This window comes from Echeneis naucrates, chromosome 18 (genome assembly GCF_900963305.1).
Source record: "Echeneis naucrates chromosome 18, fEcheNa1.1, whole genome shotgun sequence".
NCBI lineage: Eukaryota > Metazoa > Chordata > Actinopteri > Carangiformes > Echeneidae > Echeneis > Echeneis naucrates.
The window spans coordinates 13,339,703-13,360,435 of record NC_042528.1 but is presented as its reverse complement, the minus strand read 5'-3'; the positions used below and the strand labels follow the sequence as shown (position 1 = coordinate 13,360,435).

Here is a 20,733-nt window from a genome sequence, read left to right as displayed (position 1 = left end):
TGTCCCATCCACCTTTTGGGAGGGAAAGTGAACTACATTTGACATTTGTTGACAAAAGCAGCAAGAGAATTATATTACCAACAATTTTGTCTCCTCTGCTTTAATGTCTCTGAGGGAAGATGCATCCCTGGTACGTCAGCTCCTAAATGACGTAGTGCAGCCTCACCATGGTCTCATCATCAATGCTGTCTGCATTGTGTTTGTGCACCGCAGCGGAAAGTTTCCTCAAATCAGAATGAAATGTTTGCGCTCAATAAACTCTGAGGTTAAGTAAACTGTCTTTGGTTCAAGCAGCAGAGCAAATTGAAAACAGAGGAAGCAAATTGGTAGCTGACAGCAGCAACAGCACTGAAGGGGCCATTTGTTCTGACTCCCTCTTGGAGCAGAGCTGACAGTCAAACCCAGGCTGCTGACAAGCCACCTGCTTTTAGCATTGCAAATGAGATGGTCTGCAGAATAATGCTTAATTGTCTCATCCTGAGATGCCCCCCATCTGGAAACAAAGTGACTCGGATTGTGAACTGAGTACAACCATTTCAAAGCAGCTGCATTTTTTATATATATATATATATAATGAGATTGCGCTGTACAGGAAGTGGGAGTGAGGGAATCCACAGAAAGATAGTTTTATAATTCAAGCACATTGGCTCCTTCTTAGTGTTCAAATTAACATCACACTACAAGTTGGAGCTTGTTGTTGTGGTAGTTGTTGTTGTTGTGTTATGTGTAATCCCATTTCTATTCTGTTCTCCGGTCTAATTGGCTTTTTTTCTTGCTTTCATCAACTCCCACATATTTTCTGACTGTAACCGTGGCTCAAAGGAAGGCGCCATGGCAACAGGAGGTGTAGCCTTTGTGTTGTCTGAATAACACAGGAAGCAGCTGCAAAGGCAGCTTTCTGCATTTAAATGATCTTTTCTTCCTGCTCCCATCTGCTCCAATCGGGACTTACCTGATGCGTATGTGTGTGTGTGTGTGTATGTGTGTGCGTGCACAAAGTGTAATAAGTTAGAGTGATTTGTTTTGTTCTTCTTTAGTTTTAAAAAACCATTCTAATGGATAGTCTGACCTTTGACCCTGTGTGTATAAGGCGCTGCAGTGAAATTACACTAGGGCTGGGAGGGGTGGGTCTTTTATAATTTACTGTAACATTAGAAATGTTAATCCTCACTTGAAACCAGGCACAAGCGTGGTTTGCATTGTGACTGGCCCCTTCTGTCTTAAACCTATAAATATTTATAATCATAGTTATTTAGATGTAGGTGATGTGTTCATTCATCATTTAGAAAACTGACATCATGTTGTATTGAAACTAAAGACCGAGGCCATAAACTGGTTAGGAAAAAAATTACTGCGCTAATAAAAGAAGTAGAGATATTTTTCCGTAGACTTCTACACCATCTTGACTTCTTTCTACAGCCAGTGGAGTTGCCACTTGATACTGTATTCATCATAGAATAAAGATAGAATAAAGGCTTACTGCTCTTCAAGATTGGCTTCTCTTTTCAGAGCAGGAATTTAAGTCTCTCTATAGACAGTCTATTCTTTAACCCTGATAACATTCTGTTTCATAAGCTGCATGTCTTCATGTGTCAGTGTTGTGTTTGTCTGACAGAAGCTCAGCATCGACTTTTATCCAATTTGACATCAGATGTGTAAGATTTACTTTTCCACCTCGGTTTTCAGCTGTGTCTTTGAAGCTATGAAGGAATTCATTTCCCAGTATCAGATCTTCAGTTCTTAGAGAAACAAGCTGAGTTTGACAGCTCAGTTCCAGCCTCCCGGAGAGGTCTCCATTTCTCCCTGATGTCAACAATCCATACATCCATCCATCCCTCTATCCATCTTCTACCGCTTTTCCGTTTCCGGGTTGCGGGGGTGCTGGAGCTAATCCCAGCCAATGCTCCGTGCGAGGGGCAGGGTACACCCTGGACAGGTCGCCAGTCTGTCACAGGGCCAGCACAGAAAGACCTAAACATGATGTCTAACCCTAACCCTAACCACTACGCAGCCGTGCTGCCCCACATCAACAATCATATAGTTAAAAAACAACATTAATTGTGACTTTTCTTTTTTCTGTTGACTTAATCAGTGCATAAAGAGATTTTATGAATATCTTTTAATTGATTGATAAACTTAAGTTCTAGAGTTCTGGCTCTTGCCTGCATCAGTCTAACTCCTCTATCTTTGACTGTTTGCAGGAATGCACCAATGACTGCTGCAATGCCAACAACTGTACCTTAAAGGAAGAGGCTCAGTGCGCCCATGGAGTGTGCTGTGAGGGCTGCAAAGTAAGACACACATACACACAGGCAGACGAAGGAAGGAGCGCACCTTGTTTGCAGTAGTACCTCAGTATCATTAGTTCACTGTCACTCATTGTGTCATTGTGTTGGTATACTGTACCCAGAGTGTGTCTGCTCCCATCACAGCAGCGCTCACTGTCTTCACATCACACCAGCACATTTCATCTCTTCTCACATCTCACTGCTCAAATGCAAATCCTGACATCCCATTGCAACATGCAGCAGAGCCCAAACTCCACTGAGCTTTAGCCTGACAGCAGAGATGAAAACTGAGGCTGGCAATAAGTTGTACACTGTCTGCAGGAGAGGAGCGATAACTCTTCTTTGTTTGTGTTACTGTCATCACAGTAAGACTGTTCAAGTTGTATTCCCGCTCTGCCTGCTATTTCTTTGTATGCAAATGACAATGTATATGTGTTGTTAAGAGGGAAAACCAACAGGTCATCGCAGCTCTTTTTTAGTTTTCCTCACTGTCGTAAAGCACAGCTGCTATTTTCAGTGAAAAATCGATGGCTACTGTCCACTGCCATTCAGCACTGAGCATCAGACACATGCTGTGTCCCAATTCATTGTCCATATCCCTCAGGGGCTGCACCAGGAAACCAATTGTGACTCGTTTTTCACCTGTTGGATTCACAACATCTTTCAAGATTCACTGCATGTCAGTAATAACAATAATATGGCATCAAAAACACCAAGTTCCTTTGAAGGTCACACCCATGTAAACAGTATCTGTAGGATGTGGTTCCTGTATTGGGCAACACTCATAGTCACCCGATTCTTAGTTCACACAGAAACAGACTCTCATTTCTGATTGGCAGACTTTTGCTAGAGCTCCAAGCCTGAGAGGGGAGATATAAAGCTACACTAGGAAAATTCAATTCTTCAAAACCTACAAATATATCTTCATGTGGGTACTAGCATTTTATGTAAAACAAAGCAAGTGTTTAACTTGAGACATTTTTGATAAGGCTCTGCAGGTTTTAGTTTTTTCATCCCTTTGTGTTTTTCCTTATTAAAGTTGTTGTCTTTAAAAACATTGTCTCCACATATTCAGAATCAGAGCAACCTGAGCTAATAAAGATTCGAAACAAGAAAAAACAAAAGACACTTTGATTTGTTTCTTGTTCCTGGATAAAAGTGCTATTAACTATGATGGCGAAAGAAACCTTCGGTACAGAATGTTACTCACATCATCACTGATATTTTACAGCTACATTTTCTGTCCATTAGCGACCATATCAGTAAAAATCTTCATTGTGTCCTTACCCTCCTCCACTCTCATGTTCCTTGTCTGTGCCAGCTGAAGCAGGCAGGTACCATGTGCCGGGGCCAGGCGGGGGCATGTGACCTGCCAGAGTACTGCACTGGGGCCTCTCCTTACTGTCCTACCAACGTCTATCTGCTGGACGGCTCCTCCTGTCAGTACGGGGCAGCCTACTGCTACAACGGCATGTGCCTCACCCACGAACAGCAGTGCCTGCAACTTTGGGGCTATGGTAAAAGACAAGTCTATGAACACATAATACAAACTACAGTGAACTCACTCACTCTGAGTTCCGGGATAAACAAACCCTTAGCAGAGTGTTAAGTCTTTGTTTAAACACTCTAAATTAGGTCTTTACCAGTGGACGTTTTGAAGGGCAGTCATTTTACTTTGAGAGCATCAGTATCCTATGATGGTGTTTAAAACTGCTATAGACTACAGTGTGTTTATTCTCTACCACGTGTCAGAGTTTCTATCGATAAGCTGAGACTGCCAAAGTAAATTCCCATCACAGTCATGTTCCTGTTCCCTCTCAGAAGAAGAATTTGCAATAGAACAATAGGTAAAAGCAATGTGGTGACTTTAGATGTGCATCATCTTCTTAGTTTATTGTTCTGCTTTACTGTTACAAAGGCTGATAATAAGTGCTCTGGAGTTCTGTACCACAGTTTTTTATTGTATTTTTCATGACTTTTTATGCCTTTATATCAGTTAGCATTTTGCCGGGAGGCTGTCAGGAAACAGAGAGAGAGCGCGAGGGGAATGACATGCAGCAAAGGTCCTTAGCCAGATTCAAACCCAGACCAATCCACAGTTTCACTGTACACATATAAATATAGTACACTTAGCTAAAATAATTTAAAGTGTTGATTCAACTTTGGATGAGCTTTTTATTTTGCAGTGTGTGATGTTGCTGAAATGGTTTGTGTTGCAGTTAACTGTAATATCTATCCAATGTTAATGAGCCCCACCTGCATGAAGAGTACTGTGTATTGCAAGTTTTGGGTGGGTGTCTTATGAACTGTTAGCTGAGTATATTCAATTCAGGAGAGATTTGAGTGAGCTACAAAAATTTTTACTGACAGAGAGAAAAGCGTCAGTGGTGATTAGATCCCATAATGATGTTGCAGTATTTCAGATGGGGGTGGAGCTTTGTGTAGCATAGAATGCTATACTACAATGCCAAAACTCTACTGTGAGGAAAACACAGCTGACTGATTTTACATGTTATGATGAAAGAGACATTGATCTGACTCCAGTTATAAAACCAAACAAATCTGTTTCCCAACATGTCTGACAGTTCTAAAAAGCACAGATATTCCACAGCTGAACAACCGTGTGTGTGTGTGTGTGTGTTGATCTCTGTGGTGGCCCTTGGCATCTCTGCTGAGACCAGCATGAACTGTGACTGTGACTGGTGCCAAGTTCGTGGAAGAGATCATTAGCTCTTATGACTAATCTTCCCTTCACTGACTCCCACTTAAATTCCATATCCATTTTAAAATTTAAAGCCTAATTTTGTCAAACACCTTAATATGATGGAGGCCTCCTCCTCTCCAGGCCATAGTGATCAGACATTGGAGAGCTCTTCCAGACTACTGTGATGCTTAACCTTTGTATGTTTATGATTGTTATGGGTACGCATAACAATAAACTTTACTTATTTGCACATTATTAGTGTGAGAAACACAAAAGCAAGTGCACAGCCTGACCCTCCCGGTTGATGGGATATGTATTGTTTTCAGGAGCACGACCAGCCCACGATGCCTGCTTCGAAGACGTCAACGCCGCAGGAAACGCTTTTGGAAACTGTGGGAAAGATGAACATGGCAACTATATTAAGTGTGAGAAAAGGTAAGCCACATATCATGACATGCATAAAGAAACCTAGATACCAGGGCTACAAGTAACAAAGTCTGCCATAAGAAATGTGTGTATAATTAGGGTCTTATTATTTTTACTTAGAGTGCATACAATCTGTTTTATTTTTTGGACTCTGAAACTGAACTGATAATGGCAAAATGACATAACAATGATTGTAACCCTACAATGTTACAATGATGTAACATAAAAAAATTACTGCCGTCTCTGCAGCCCCCCTCTGTTAGCATCTCTCAGTTCTCAGCTTTTGAATTTACTGTTTCTAGTTAGCCCATGGTGCCCTTATCATCAGCTGCATTTTTAGCTTCATTGACCAAAACAAAGAAAAATTAAGAAAACACAATCAGTATTCTCAGTCAAATTTAATGTTGCATCAGAGTAGGCCATAGTGATCAAACTATGGTCACAAAAGTTCAGTACATTATGTATGATGGATGTTCTAAAATGTATTTCAACTTGGCTCATATCCTTTAGCTTGCTCTGTTCTACAAAATAAAATAAAAAAAGCAACTTTGATGAGAAATAATAAAATTCTTGGTTTCTTGCTGTCATAGTTCACCCGAAGAGTTTTGTATATGTCGTATGAACATTAACAAGAGTCAACACAACTAAGACAGCTTCCATGGAACATTGCCAGAGCTAATTAATGGAGCCAAATTAGCAATTTAGTTATGCAAAGGAGCATGTGGATTAAGGTGGCTGACGACTGCCTTGTATGATCCACTGCAGCCCAAATCCATTATAAAGTCCCACAGGAGTCATTAGAGTGTTTTTTGGCCACAGTGAGTCACAGAGCTGATTAGAAGCTATGTAAATATGCTGTCTGGCTGTTATTAAGACACACAGCTGCTATCTGCACATTTTTCTCTAATCCTCTTCAATTGTTTTCTTCAAGAATGTGCCTATGTTTGCATGCCTTTTTTAACCAGTTTGAATACATTATTAGTACTGCAAAAAAATCAGGAAGCTGTAGATGTTGACAAAAATAGCCAAGTATAGCTCTCTCCTCCCTCAAGTGTCGCTGGGGAGGCAGTGTCATGTTTCTGTGAGAGATCACAATAAAATGCCACAGAGTGCCACAGAGTATCACCAGTTTTTCATTAATTTCTGCTCTGTGATCCAATGAGACTATGACTTTAAGTGGATGTCTCTGAAGACCTACAGTAACCAGGAGAGGTCTGCTGCAGTGTTGTTCAAGCATGTCCCAAGAATTTGTTCAGCTGTTCAAATACTTTTTCAATGATTTTACTTACAAACAGGAACAGGATAATATCAACCTTTAAGTGTGCATGTTTGGGAATCCGTCCGTGGGAAGAAACTCTTTTACAGGAAAAACCCATTGGGATACTATCAGGTCAAGAGGAGGAGAATTTCACATTGTGTACAATATTGTCCAAGTTTTCCTGGGTCAGCAGATTAAATCGTATCACATTACTGTGCTTTAATATACCTAAAGAAAACAGTGGGCCAGAGAGAAGGTCAGAGCTTCATGGCATGAGAACTTTGTAGGTACGGTCGCAACAATAACAATTCAGAGTGACATAGCCAGATGCTGAGAGGGCAGGTGTGGGAGAGAAAGCCTGCATTAATATTACAATTGTTTCTCCATCACAGGGATACTTGCTCTTAAAGAAAACCACAAAACCTCTGTCACAACACAACACAGTTCTTCAGTGCCTCTCTCATTATGTGTCAACATAGCCAAAAAACTCTACAGTAACAAGTCAGTACAGATTGGAGAGCCACTGCTCAGAGTTCAGTGGCGTGTAGGTAGAAGAAATAAGCTAAAGTGAGTCAGACACCGCATTCCATTAAAGAATAACTCGATCTCCTTTCTTATGCATTCCATTCACTTATTTGAAGTAGATAAGAGGAGCTGTTATTTCTGTCAAATCATCAACCAGTCACCACCAACTTCATTTCAAAGCATAAGACCAAGGCTGTACTTCATACTAAAATTACTGATGGACTGATATTTGATAGAGATTGAAATAGTTCACATCTTGCTCTGTAGCTGATGAGAAATTAATTTTACATTGTAACATCTTTTACCAGACTGACTGCTGCTTTACTACTTATCTTCTGTATGAAGACATGGGGCACGCTAGCTCCAGACATTAGCTTCAGAGCCTGGACCCTGAACACATCAGGCTGTTCAAAATTTCATCCTTAATATACTTAATTACACTTTATTCATTTATGTTATCAGTGGTTAGCTCCACACAAAAATCCGATTTTTCATCCAGACAAGCGGGGGATTTGGCAAACAATCCCTGGAGAGGTTTCACTGAGGGTGTAAAAAAAGGCACTCCTTGCAGCATCCTCTTCCTCTTCGCTCTGTTGTCTCTCATAAATAAAGCTCTCTTTAGGTGGGGCTAAATGTTTGTGTTGTCTCTGCCCAGTGATGCCAAGTGTGGTAAGATCCAATGCCACAGTGCTGCCAAGAAGCCCAAAGGCACCAACGCCGTGTCCATCGACACCACCATCAAGACGGATGGCATCGAGGTGAAGTGCCGTGGCACCTATGTCTACAGCACCCAGGATGGCCAGGGTGACCTGCCCGACCCCGGCCTCGTCATGACTGGCACTAAGTGCGGAGAAGGAAAGGTTGGTCCATTACAGACCGGGATAATGATGGGGAGGATCATTAAGTTAGAAGTGATTTGTCCAACTGTCATGTTTTCATTTAGGAGTCAAATGAGCATTTGAGGGTTAAGACGGCTTTGGTCAGCAACAGCTTGAAACAACAAATGTGTCTGGCTACCTGCCCAACAACTTTCACACCTGACTGGAGATTTAAAATGACCTGAACAGAACGCAGACAGATGAAAGTGACTGCACTGCACAAAGGAAATTAAAGCCTTGTTCTAAAGTCAGAAAACTAATTTCTACTCTTCTGTATGAACATTGATGTCTCTTTTAGAGTTTGTGTGTGTTATGATAGCTCAGGGGTAAGGAGCCAGACAAAGGCTGCTGCTGAAGAAATGTGTTGTCATGCACCACGTCGAGTTCTGACATGAGAAGCTGTATGATTTCTCACCATTCTTCCTTTGAAAACCACTCAAGTTTTGTTGGGTTTTTCTTGGATCTGGCATGAACAGCTCTTTTCAAGTCCAGCCAAAAATTCTATATTGGACTGAGATCTGGGCATTGACTTGTCCACTCCAGAACCTTCACCTTGTTGTCTTTGAACCATTTCTGTGTGGCTTTTGCTTTATCCCTGGGGTCGTTGCCTTGCTGGGAAATAAATCTTCTCCCAAATTGTAGTTCTCTTGCAGATTTAATCTAATTATCCCCCAGGATTTGCTGATATTTTTCTGCATTCCATTTGCCCCTCTTTACAAGCTTTGAAGGGCCTGCTGCTGAGAATCATCCCCAGAACGTGGCATTGCCACCTCCATGCTTCACAGTAGAGTAGTAGTAGTAGTTTGTGGTGATGTGCAATGTTTTGTGTTCGCCAAACATAGTGTCTAGTCTGATGACTAGAAAGCTCAATTTTTGTCTTCTCAGACCAAATAACCTTCTTCCAATTGACCTTGCAGTCTCCCACATGTCTCTGGCAAATTCCAGGTGAAAGAGTTCATGTGGACCTTTTTCAACAGTGGTTTTTCTCTCTGTCACCATCCCATACAGCTTTGTATGGAAGCCCATTTCTGGCAGTAAAAAAAAACAAAAAACAAAAACAGAGGATGACAACTTAGCCTTGAATAAAAAAACTAAATCACACACCGAGTCATCATTATGAGATAAAAAGTTGAAATTATGGGATAAAAGGGTTTGTTTGCTTATTACAATCCCATGGAAATTCACAAGCAAATTGAGTTTTTAATTTGTTGTAAATCCACATTTAAAGTAGTCCTCAATGGGTTCACAATCTATTTAACAGGAAGAGAATTCAGTAGGAGGAGGCCTGATCTTTGCTAGGTGTTTGTTTCAAACTTCTCCCATTCCATTGGGCTGTGAATCTGATGCTACACACACCTACACATGTGGAAATGGGACAAAATTAGAGTAGAAAAGGGCTGTATATTATTTATCAATGCACGCACAAAATAATCTGCATTTCCCACCATTCTACCAGTAAATTCTATTTATCCATCTGTACCCCTTGAATTCCATCTCAATGATTGTGGCATTGAAAGGACTGAAAAGTGCTTCATGAGTAGAGATTAAAAATAGGCAGTAAAGAATATTGTCTGCCATCCGAAATGATGAAATTTGAGTCATCATATTGAACCGGCCTTTTTTAGACAGCACAGGCATACATGGCACAAAGCTACAGCTTCTAATCACACAATCGCACATTCAACCAACGCAAAATTGATTGCCCTGCGAACAATAGCAAAGCAACAACAATAACAGACATAGTAGGAGAAAGAGCACAAATGCAAATAACTAATATTATGTCTAAATTATAACTAATGTAGGTCTGTGCTGTAGAGCTACATAAAAGGTGCTGAGTTACGACCTTTAGTCTCAGCACTTACAAACATATTTTACTGCTGCAGATTTGTACTGCAGGAAGTAAAAAGTTCTGCTACAGTAGTGTCAATGAGTTTCAACCTTACAATAGAACCACCAGTGTTTTTGATCGATGATTTTTTTTTTTATTGTACACATGGTGACTCAATGGACTGTTGAACTGATCAATAATAATTTCACATTTTGAGTTGCTGACTTCTGTACTTTTTGTCAGTCATCAAATTTAGGCTGTCTGGGTAAAAAGAATAGGGTTGCTCCAGTCAAGAGACTGATTGTGTTTAAACTATACTAGACTACAAAGCAGGAATCAAATTGTTTTTGTGATTAGCTTCCATAATGAATGGATACAGACAAAAGTTCATTCATTAGCAACTTTATGAAAAAGGCTACAAATGGATGAGATTCAAAGCACAATGTTAACAGTTTGAATCTGATACATCGCATCTGAAAAACAATCAAACGTTTTAACGCCTTCATCACTCTTCATCTTTCTTGCAGCCTTAGTCCCTTTTGATGATTCTTTTGTCCCAAATCAGTCAGTGACTCAGTTTGTCCTCTACACCCACCCACTCCCAAACTGCCTGTCCTCTTGTCTGTCCTTACACTGCCGGGAAAGATGAGTTGCATGACTAATAAAGCTCCTGAGAAAGCAGCACATCCCTCCAGCATGCCTATAAATGAAAATTAAAGCAGCAGTTGAGACCAAATGTCTTTGGTGAAAGCATCTTAATAAGTCAAACGGCTCTGATTAAACAGGACATGTTGCTTGCCCAGTCTCCTCAGGTGGCCAGGTTATTCCAAAGTCCAAGGGCAGAGGAAAAAGGCAGAATCTGTTTGTTTGCACGCACTGTGTTCGCTTTACATGCACTGTAATCTGTAACGTGATCATTCTGCTTGTGTTGCCACAGGTGTGCCGAGACCGCCGATGCCAAAATGCCTCTTTCACTGAGCTGGAGACTTGCATCGCACGCTGTCATGGCCACGGGGTATTCACAAACTCACACACACATACAAATTCACAAGTCTCACAGGCATCCATAGTCATGCAGCAGATTCGACTCACTTAGCTGCTGGGCATGGCTCCCTAATCTTATTGTCACACTGTGTCCTTGGGCAAAGGTAACGCTTTGCAGCGCTGTCACCAGGTGTGTCATAAAAGGCAGGAAAATAAATGACTGGAATACTGGAATGCAACAGTAACTGAAGTGATGAACTATTTATTGGAGCAGGACAAGCAAGCCTGAGGCAGATAAAGAAAAATCATTCATAGTTTTCAAGTCAATAACCAAGCTCTGGAGCAGAGCGTAGGTTTAACTACTTGTTACCCAAAGAGGAGATGGGAATGAAGATCATTTATCTTTATTATCAATCTTTGATTCTGACCTCTGAAGTTGAAACTTCAAACCTTGTTGGTTTATACTGTCAATGAAACTCATCAAACATAAGCTGAGACATATATATATGATGCCACAGCCCCAAAAACTTTCTGACTGAGGATATGAAGAGCATGAAAATGCAGAGGCCATTGTGTTCTGGCAACAACAGCAACAGGAACTGCTGGTAACTTTTGTGTCATTGCTTTTCAGTGGCAGCATGAATAGAAATGTAAAACTGCTGCACCTTTTCAATGCTAAAAACAGATAGAAGAGTTCACATTATTTGAACTTGTATTTAAAGCAAAACAGACCTGCATTTTTGTGCACAAGCCTGAAAAGAATGTCACCAAAATGAAACCTTCCTGTAGACTTTTCAACTTTCAACTCTTTTCAACTCTGGTGTCATTCAACAAAAGAATGACCATGAGAACATGTCCTTGTTGAAATAGCATTATGGTGAAAATTTAGATTTTTTTGCAAAGGGCCCGTTTTTACTAAAATTAAAAGCAAAATGTTTGAACGAGCAAGCAGTGTGTAATTTGTCAAGCTTGTATGAAGACTGAGACCAAAAGACACCTACTGTAAAGTAGGTCTACCAAGGCCAAAGCTTCCCACAGGTGGCACAGAACATTTTAAAAATGCAGCTTTGGTCACTCACAGAATTGAGGCATATTCTCCTCTGACAGGGAACCTGCAGAACAACTGTTCAATCTGCTCTCACCTCTTTCCAATAGAAAATAACAGGCTGTCACAGGTTGTAAGTTGGTTGAAGAGTAATTAAGCTACATGGACTGAATTGGAAATATAAACACAAAACATAGAGTTATTTGTAGTCCAGGTACAGCTGAACCACATTGAAAAGGCACAGATCTCACAGATAGGAACATATGTCACCAGATGTGTCTTCACGCAGCACAGCAGTCTAACCTTGGCAGCTACCATCAACTTTTCACCACTGTGACTTTTTTTTCGGTGAAGCTGCTGACAGCTGATGTTTTCCTGAAATCTAATGTTTGCAAAACCACAGGAAAATGAAACCTGTCTCTTGCTTTTTGCAATGCAACAAGTGAGACTTTTTTTGTTTGTGAATTCTCCAGTTTTTAATTTGGCCGTCACCGTCATGTTGTATTTTTTTAAACGTTGTTATGTTTTGGCACTATACAAATAAATCAGATTTTTTATTTAAAACCATCATTTGAGAAGAAGGTGGAGTTGAGGAGGAATGAGGGCTGGATCTGTTCTGCTGTGTTCTCTTGATTGGGTGGTATAGTCTGTCAATCACCAGTCCCACAGTGGCCACACCCAAAAAGAATATTTTGTATGGAAGAAGACTTGAGCTAAACACTGAGACCATAAAGTCATAAGGAAAATGTTTACTGAGCTAATCAATCAGGAGTTTCCACAAACTACAAATCAATCTGTTTTTGTTAGTGGAGTCACCCCTGATAGTCATGGGACAAAATGCAGGGTTAAGACTCTGTGCTACAGCAAACAGGATAATTAGCTCTGTAGCCTGCTAGCAGTAAAGCATCTGTCCATGTGTGTTGCAGAAGAAAGAGGCAGTAAATCCTCAAATTTTGGGGCTCCTTTGTGTTCGGCTGCTGTCACCAGAGAAAGTCTTACTGAACCGTGCAGACCCAGAGAGCTGTCAGAAAGCCAAAGATTATAATAGAATCTAAAATATATATTCTTTCCTCCTGAGTCCTGATTTTTTCAGATCACGGCAGATCATTTATAGAGTCAGCTAAACGTTTTATCAACTGAAACTGAAATAGAATTTGTCCGGTCATGGGGAAGCAGTGGTAATAAGACTCAGCAGGTCTAGATCACTCATGGAAACTCTTCAGATCTGCAGACTTCAGATTGTTGGGTATTTTCCCCATCTCCTTTTCAAAACTTTAACACAAGAGGAGAATTTTTATTTATTTATTTTTACTTCAATAAGAACCAGGAGTGAAGTGAAGCTGGATCTCTAACAACGGCAGGGGCGTGCTTGACATGAACAAGTAAAGGCCAGATGGATAAACTTGGTTAAACACAGTTATATGGTGATTTGCCATAGTAAGAAGAAGAAGTAAATAATGCATAATGCAATCCCTGTTAAGGGTTTCTGCTCACTTTGCTATTTGAGTTAGTTACCAGTGTGTGTTCACACAGTAATGCAGTGACTTGAACATGGTAGTTTAGATTCTTTCAGCGATTATGAGGAAGGGTAAATGGTAATGTGGTCTTGTCATTAGGTGGACCAGGTAGACTTGGCTATCCACTAAACTCACTGATTTTGTACTTTGTTCCTCTAGTCTACATTTTGAAGTGCCCTTGGGCAATATAATATAGCCCAAAATACCTCTGATGGCTGTTCCACCAGTGTATAATCCTGCAAACATTGGTTACATCCATTTATATGTATGTTATCTTTATTTACCCAAGTGGATATTTAGTATCTGGTTATCTCTCATTTTTTAGTTTTGGTCGTAGTTTGGCATAACAGTGTGTGTTCTGTTCCTCTGAAGAGACAGACAGTAAGGCCAATTATCAAGTTATCCACCTGAAGTGGTCCTCGTGTTGTTGCTTTATTCACAGCCAAACATCTAGGTTGACTTTTTAGGAAGTAAATGTGTGGTAAATGCTGTAAGAAGTATTATAGATTGGCATGAAAACTGCCTGAATTATTACCCACAGTAGTAGCTTGGTATTACTTCTGCAGTCAAATGTGAAGGACATTTCCTTTGTTACACTTGTGTGTTAACTCCAGGCCAGTTTGATATGTGGAGTCTAGCCCTAATTGGCAGGGCCTAGTTAATGTTTTGAACTGCTCTCATCATTTGAAGAAACCCAAATTTCACACCTTAGAAGGCTCAGCCTGTTTACCCCAGCCGCTGCATGAGGAGCAGTCGCACTACTCATCAGGCATTGCTATTTGATTAGGATTTGAAATAATGTGAGCAATAAGAAAAAACACCAGACACATCCTTGCTTCCCCTACTCCCCCGTCCTTCTCTCCTCACTTTGTTGTTTTATGCTGTTTGTCCCTTTTGTGTTCCTCCTCTCAATGTGCAGATGGATAATGGAAATGGCTTCAAGTCAGGATTACTCTAAACATACAGTTTTCTCTCTAACCATCTCCTCCTGTGTTAGCATGGCTTTGTTTTGTTCTGTTTGTTTTAGAACTTTTATTGTTTTGTTTGGGTTTTTTTTTTATTTAGCATCATCATTTAATTCATTTGATTCTTTCATTCAGTGAGCCTAATGCTTTTGGAGAACATGGATGTCCATGCAAATAAACAACAATATTAAGCAGGGACGTTTCACTCTCTTCTGAGTCTGTATCTTTTAAAAGATTATACATGAGGCTTTTATTTTTGAAAGCACATTACAGGCTCTGTAGACTTGGCAGGGTGAATGATTTGTATATATCAGTGACTGTGTGTAAATCTAGGTTGTGGTGTTTTCATTTCACACAGATTTCCCCTTTTTATCATATATGATGGAGAAACTCTTTCAAATACTCACTTCATAAGTGATCATTACAAATAAGCCACACAATATCCAAGTGCCCTTCATGTTGACCGAGTGCTAATGAGGTAAATAGGCCTGTTTATCACCAGTAGGGTAATTACATCTGGATGTAATTAGAGCACAGCAGTGTATTCTCCTCTGTATAGAGGCTGCAAAGGTGTCTGCAGATATTAGTCATTATTAAATGCTAATCTCTAGATTGAAGTTGTTTTGGGTTGGGGTTTTTTTTTTTTTTTTTTTCACACATTTAATTCAGACTTTTAAGGTAATTAACTGTCATGCAGAATGAAGTAAAGTTCTCTTAAACTGGGTGTCATTCAGAGGTGATTCTTCAATTCATTCTTAGTCAGTGTATAAAAACTGATTTTAATCCTCCACCTATGTCTCTGAGAAATCACGCTCTGGCCATGTTGTCATGACAGATGAGTCTGTAGTACTCGTGTCTGATGTCACAGAGAAAAGGCCAATCAGTGGATCAAAGGGGCAGTGAAGACAGACTACAGGCTGTTGGCTGGTACTACAATTTATAGATGCTCCCTGTCTGCCTTCCAAAAAGATAATTGAAGATGTTAGAATTTACAAATCTTCCCCCCACAGCCCACATGACTAAGGATGGATGTAGCTTCAGTAAACATCATCTAGGACCCCACTTTTCTCTGTAGGAGGCTTAAATGAGTTGTAATTGTCTTTCCAAATTCAAATCAGCTGCCAGGAGGCTTCTCCCTTAAGAATTAGAAATGTGTAACAGCAAAAAATGGTAGAATAATAAGTATGAGTCTCGGTTTGCCTCTCATGACTGTGGATCTGAACTGACTGGAGCTGCAGATTGTGCTGTCTGTTTTTCCAGTATTAGTAAATATCAGTGTAAGACTACACTATATTGTAGGGAGAAAGGAATGAAGGCGTGACTGACTGAGCAGTTATACCGTCATGGTTTATGGACTGTGACTATTACTGATAGCTGAACGAGCTAGACCTTGCCTTAATAATGTTCTTGTAAAGTTGCAAATGTTTATTTGTCCTTTATGCAGAGACAACCTGAATAAACTGGCAGGGAGCCCCAGGGGCAAAGACTCAGAATCCCTGCAGTAAACTTTAATGCCACACATTAATCAATTTGTTTATTCTAACCTGATTGTTAGAAAATATATTATGCGATTTGCAGAGCACATGATATTAACTGAATTAATAAAGAGCAACGCTGAATTGAAAAAAGATATTCAGGCATAAATATAGCGGCCATTTCAATTTCATCAATAGCATTTCAGTATGCATTCTCCCTTAATAATGCATGCATAATGCAATTATCTGTTACGCCCTGTGATCATTCTGGACCTGGAGGCAGCTTGTCCAGAAGAAATCAAGGTCAAAGGTCTAAGTGATCAACAGCAAGTTGGAGACATTATTGTTTATAATCTGTGTTCTGTATCTAAAGGTAGAGGAGGCACACACAGTGTCAGTCTGTTGCAAACAACACAACCTGCAGCACATTCCAATACTAACAAATGCCTTGTATGTCTATGTGTGCACGTGTATAGGTTTGTAACAGCAATGGGAATTGCTACTGTAACCGAGGATGGGCACCACCCTTCTGTGAGAAGCCAGGACTTGGCGGCAGTGTTGACAGTGGACCTATTCAGTACGACAGTGAGTCCATGCACGGACACACACAGAAATAGATAGGTGCAGGCCTCGAAGTCAGTCTGAAGGCACTGATGAAGAGACTTATTGGCTGGGCGAGTGGGAGTTTCTCTTGAACATTGGTAACCTGTAAAAATGGAAACATCAAAGTCCGTGAGACACAAAAAGGTCAGTCACACCTGGGCAGATATAGAAACCTGTCTCAACAGAAACGTGCACTGATAGAAAATAATGTGGTTAAATAATGTAAATATCAAAACACAATCCCTGTAGGAATGGTAATGAACATGCACATGTTTGTGTGTCCACAGGTCAGGTGGGGCTGGTGGTGGGGCTGCTGTTTGCTTTCCTGGTCGTCCTGCCAGGAGTGCTGCTCATCTTCTACTGCTGCAGGATAAAGACGTCCTGTTTCCATAAGTGGCTTTTACAGAGAGAGAAGAACAAAAGCAACAAGTACCATCTGTTTGTCTGACTGTCTGTTTCTCTGTCTCTGCCTGTCTGTCTGTCTGTGTCTGTCTGTCTGACGGTCTGTTTCTCTGTCTATGTCCGTCTGTCTGTCTGTCTGTCTGTTTCATTGTCTCTGCCTATGTCTGTCTGTCTGTTTCATTGTCTCTGCCTATGTCTGTCTGTCTGTCTGACTGTCTGTTTCTCTGTCTATGTCTGTCTGTCTGTCTGACTGTTTCTCTGTCTCTGTCTGTCTGTCTGTCTGTCTGTCTGACGGTCTGTTTCTCTGTCTATGTCCGTCTGTTTGTCTGTCTGTTTCATTGTCTCTGCCTATGTCTGTCTGTCTGTCTGACTGTCTGCTTCTCTGTCTATGTCTGTCTGTCTCTCTGTCTGCCTCTGTTTTTCTGTCTCTGTCCGTCTGTCCGTCTGTCTGTCTCTCTGTCTGCCTCTGTTTTTCTGTCTCTGTCCCCCTGTCCGTCTGTCTGTCTCTCTCTATCTGCCTCTGTTTTTCTGTCTCTGTCCCCCTGTCCGTCTGTCTGTCTCTCTATCTGCCTCTGTCCCCCTGCCCGTCTGTCTGTCTCTCTGTCTGCCTCTGTTTTTCTGTCTCTGTCCCCCTGTCCGTCTGTCTGTCTCTCTATCTGCCTCTGTCCCCCTGTCCGTCTGTCTGCCTCTGTTTTTCTGTCTCTGTCCCCCTGTCCGTCTGTCTGTCTCTCTGTCTGCCTCTGTTTTTCTGTCTCTGTCCCCCTGTCCGTCTGTATGTCTCTCTATCTGCCTCTGTTTTTCTGTCTCTGTCCCCCTGTCCGTCTGTCTGCCTCTGTTTTTCTGTCTCTGTCCCCCTGTCCGTCTGTCTGTCTCTCTGTCTGCCTCTGTTTTTCTGCCTCTGTCCCCCTGCCCGTCTGTCTGTCTCTCTGTCTGCCTCTGTTTTTCTGTCTCTGTCCCCCTGTCCGTCTGTCTGCCTCTGTTTTTCTGTCTCTGTCTCTGTGTCTGTCAGACAGTAGTGAGGATAAAGGGAGCGGTGGCAGATCTCCACCTCCTTCAGTATCTAAGCAGCAGGCTGAGACTCACCTCCATCAGAACCAAACAAAGCTCATGTCCTCATAAAGCCCAAAGCATCCTTTATGAGCATTGCTGTATACCTCGCCCGCAAAATCAACCTTGTCATAACACTGAACTTTGAAATCTCTCAGGTCTGCTTCAGTGATTTACAGGAGGATCCAGCATTTTAAAGACCCTGACCCTCAAATCGCAGACAGAGAGAAAGGCTAGATCTCGGAGACACTGAGCAGTAATTTACAGAAACGGCTGTTAAAATGGAGATAACTGAATGAGAGGTAGCGATGCAGAGGATTTAGCGCCTATGCTGATTAAAAATACTCTCAATGGCTGCAACTACAGCATTTTTTGTTTTGTTCCATGGGCAATAGTCTTTGTACATTTACAGTTACGCCTTTTTCCAGGATGATTGCTTTAGCATGTTGTACATTCTTACTGGAAAGCCCGAAGTGTAATTATTGTCATTATTACACACAGTTAGCCTGGCACTGTGAAGAACAGTGTCGATGCAGCTGCTCTCTGCTCCACTGCATCTATGGCGGTAGCGTCACTGGGTGAATGTCATTATCTTTTTGTCAGTTATTTTTTTAATGCTAATATAGGCGTGCAGGAGCATCAACACAAAAATCATCATCACTTCCATTTGCAGATTTTGACATTGACAAGGACATGATAGGTTTTCCACAGTGTACCTGTGAGTATATAAAGAGCTTTTGAAGGACAATTCCGGTTCAATTCAATTTTATTTGTATAGCACACTTTAGAGTGAGGTCAAGACTTGACAGTATTATTTAGAGAAAGCCAGCAGTTCACAATGAGCCACACTTGATGACAGCAGAGAGAAAAACCTCCTCAAACAGAACCAGACTAATTTCATTTTGATCTGATTTCCTTTCCCATCAGACTGGAGGAAAAACTTCATGTTGATTTCTCTTCTCTCTCCTTTTCTACTTTGGGCAAAAAAAATCTATGTCAGATGGAAAGGAATGCTGAAGCAGGACTGGTTTCAGGTGTCAGGCTCAGGTTTATTTTCTGCCTGTCCTTTCAGGACGGACGTGTCGGTAGAGAAAGGGAAGAATGGCCATCTGAATCCTGCCTTTCACTTGAAGGTGGTTGGACCAATCAACAAAGCCAGCAGCCACAAGGGGGTGAGTTAGAAGTGTGTGTTTTGGAAAGGAAGGGAATAAGGTGTGTTTTAGGGAATAATGACCCATCCTAGAGTTTGCCCTTCCTATGAAATGACCTCAAAGAAACAGCCTCCTCCCAAATCCACCACACTGTACCTCCTTTACAGCTTTATTTATTTGGCTGAACTGTCTTGTTTGAGGAGCATAAACACAGAAGTGATGAAAGATTATTGTAAATATTATTCATAAAGTATAGATTTACCAAGTATATATACACAATATCAATAATAATATTACATTAATATATATTTTATGTAAAAATATATTTAGCTCAAGGATTAAATGGTCTGAAAATGTCTGTCACTGCTTCTAGACATCGCACTACAGAATAATCTCTCACCCCACCTCTTCAGTTCTTATATAGCAAAGGGTTACAAAGGCCAGATATTAGGAAAACAACAAAGCACACAATGAATGAAGCTGCACTGTACCAGTAAAAACCACATCTAATCACAACAAATAGCACATGCTAATGCTGACAGTTACCCATTTAAACTTTCATTTATGGAACCTTCACAGATTGTTTTTCCTCTTTGTCATGTTATATGTAGATCACTTCTTCTAGGTTTTGGGAAATGACACAATAATCATATCTTATATAATATGTTACAACAAAAATGATTGATAGAAGTCATCATCTCTATCATTAATTGAGTAATTATGACCAGTAATAATGGGTAGTAATTGATGAATAAGTCTTCTTAATTAAAATACTGGCACAAGGATAATAAAGAAATGTACATTGCTATTCTAAGGTTCAGTCTTTCATGTGGTCTTAATTTTCAGCTTCCTCACACCAGCAAAGAGGTCCTGCCACTCAGACCAGGCCTGTCACCTAATGGCACCCAGCCTGTCAACATTGTGCGACCTCTGAGACCTGCCCAGTCTCCTCAGGGTGGTCCCCGGGACCTCAAGACGCCTCGCCCACCCCTGCCAGTTGGCAAGCCCCCAGCTGCCCCACTCAAATTACCACCCACCCCTCAGAGACTGAGCCCGCCGAAAAAGCCTCTGCCCCTCAACCCGACACGATCTCCCCTGGTAAAAGCCTTTGTGATCATTTTTGTGGCCTTAAAAGAGAATTGAACTGATCCAAGGATCAACATCTGGCCAGAGGGCCAGAATCTGTGTCAAATAAATTCATTTACATCTTTATTGTCCACTGCTTGGGGAAATTCAGCTTTGGCCCTACAAAGACAGACCCACAGACAGGACTGCACAGCACATGCAACATACAAGAGCTTCTGACACCACAGGATGACAGACATGTAGCATCACATGGTAATGTACCAAATACAGCCGGTGACTGTGAACAACTACAAACACACACAATCAGATGGATTAAAATGACTGGCCTCTTCAAGAGATGCTAAACTCACTGACCTCCCCCAGAGACAGAAATCCAATCCAAGTGAGCCCAGCAGGGTGATCTGATCTGATTTGGGTTTAAATTACAGAACCCGTTCCTTCTGTGTTCACCATACCAGGCAGAATAAGAGTATAAAATGCTCAGGGCAGATGGAGATATAGTTAGAAATATTGATTGCATCAATAAATCACAATGACAGTTTTGTGGCGTA

The 20,733-nt window shown here is 41.1% G+C and overlaps 1 protein-coding gene across 1 annotated transcript in view; it reads left to right on the top strand.

The window, feature by feature from the left end:
- Positions 1-20,733, top strand: part of adam19a (ADAM metallopeptidase domain 19a) — a 173,785-nt gene that overhangs the window by 150,607 nt on the left and 2,445 nt on the right. The window contains exons 13-21 of the mRNA XM_029526173.1: positions 2,202-2,291; positions 3,610-3,805; positions 5,319-5,427; positions 7,857-8,061; positions 10,845-10,922; positions 16,370-16,478; positions 16,784-16,925; positions 19,018-19,117; positions 19,943-20,194. Coding sequence (XP_029382033.1) covers positions 2,202-2,291; positions 3,610-3,805; positions 5,319-5,427; positions 7,857-8,061; positions 10,845-10,922; positions 16,370-16,478; positions 16,784-16,925; positions 19,018-19,117; positions 19,943-20,194 — 1,281 coding nt within the window. The remainder of the gene's footprint in view (positions 1-2,201; positions 2,292-3,609; positions 3,806-5,318; positions 5,428-7,856; positions 8,062-10,844; positions 10,923-16,369; positions 16,479-16,783; positions 16,926-19,017; positions 19,118-19,942; positions 20,195-20,733) is intronic.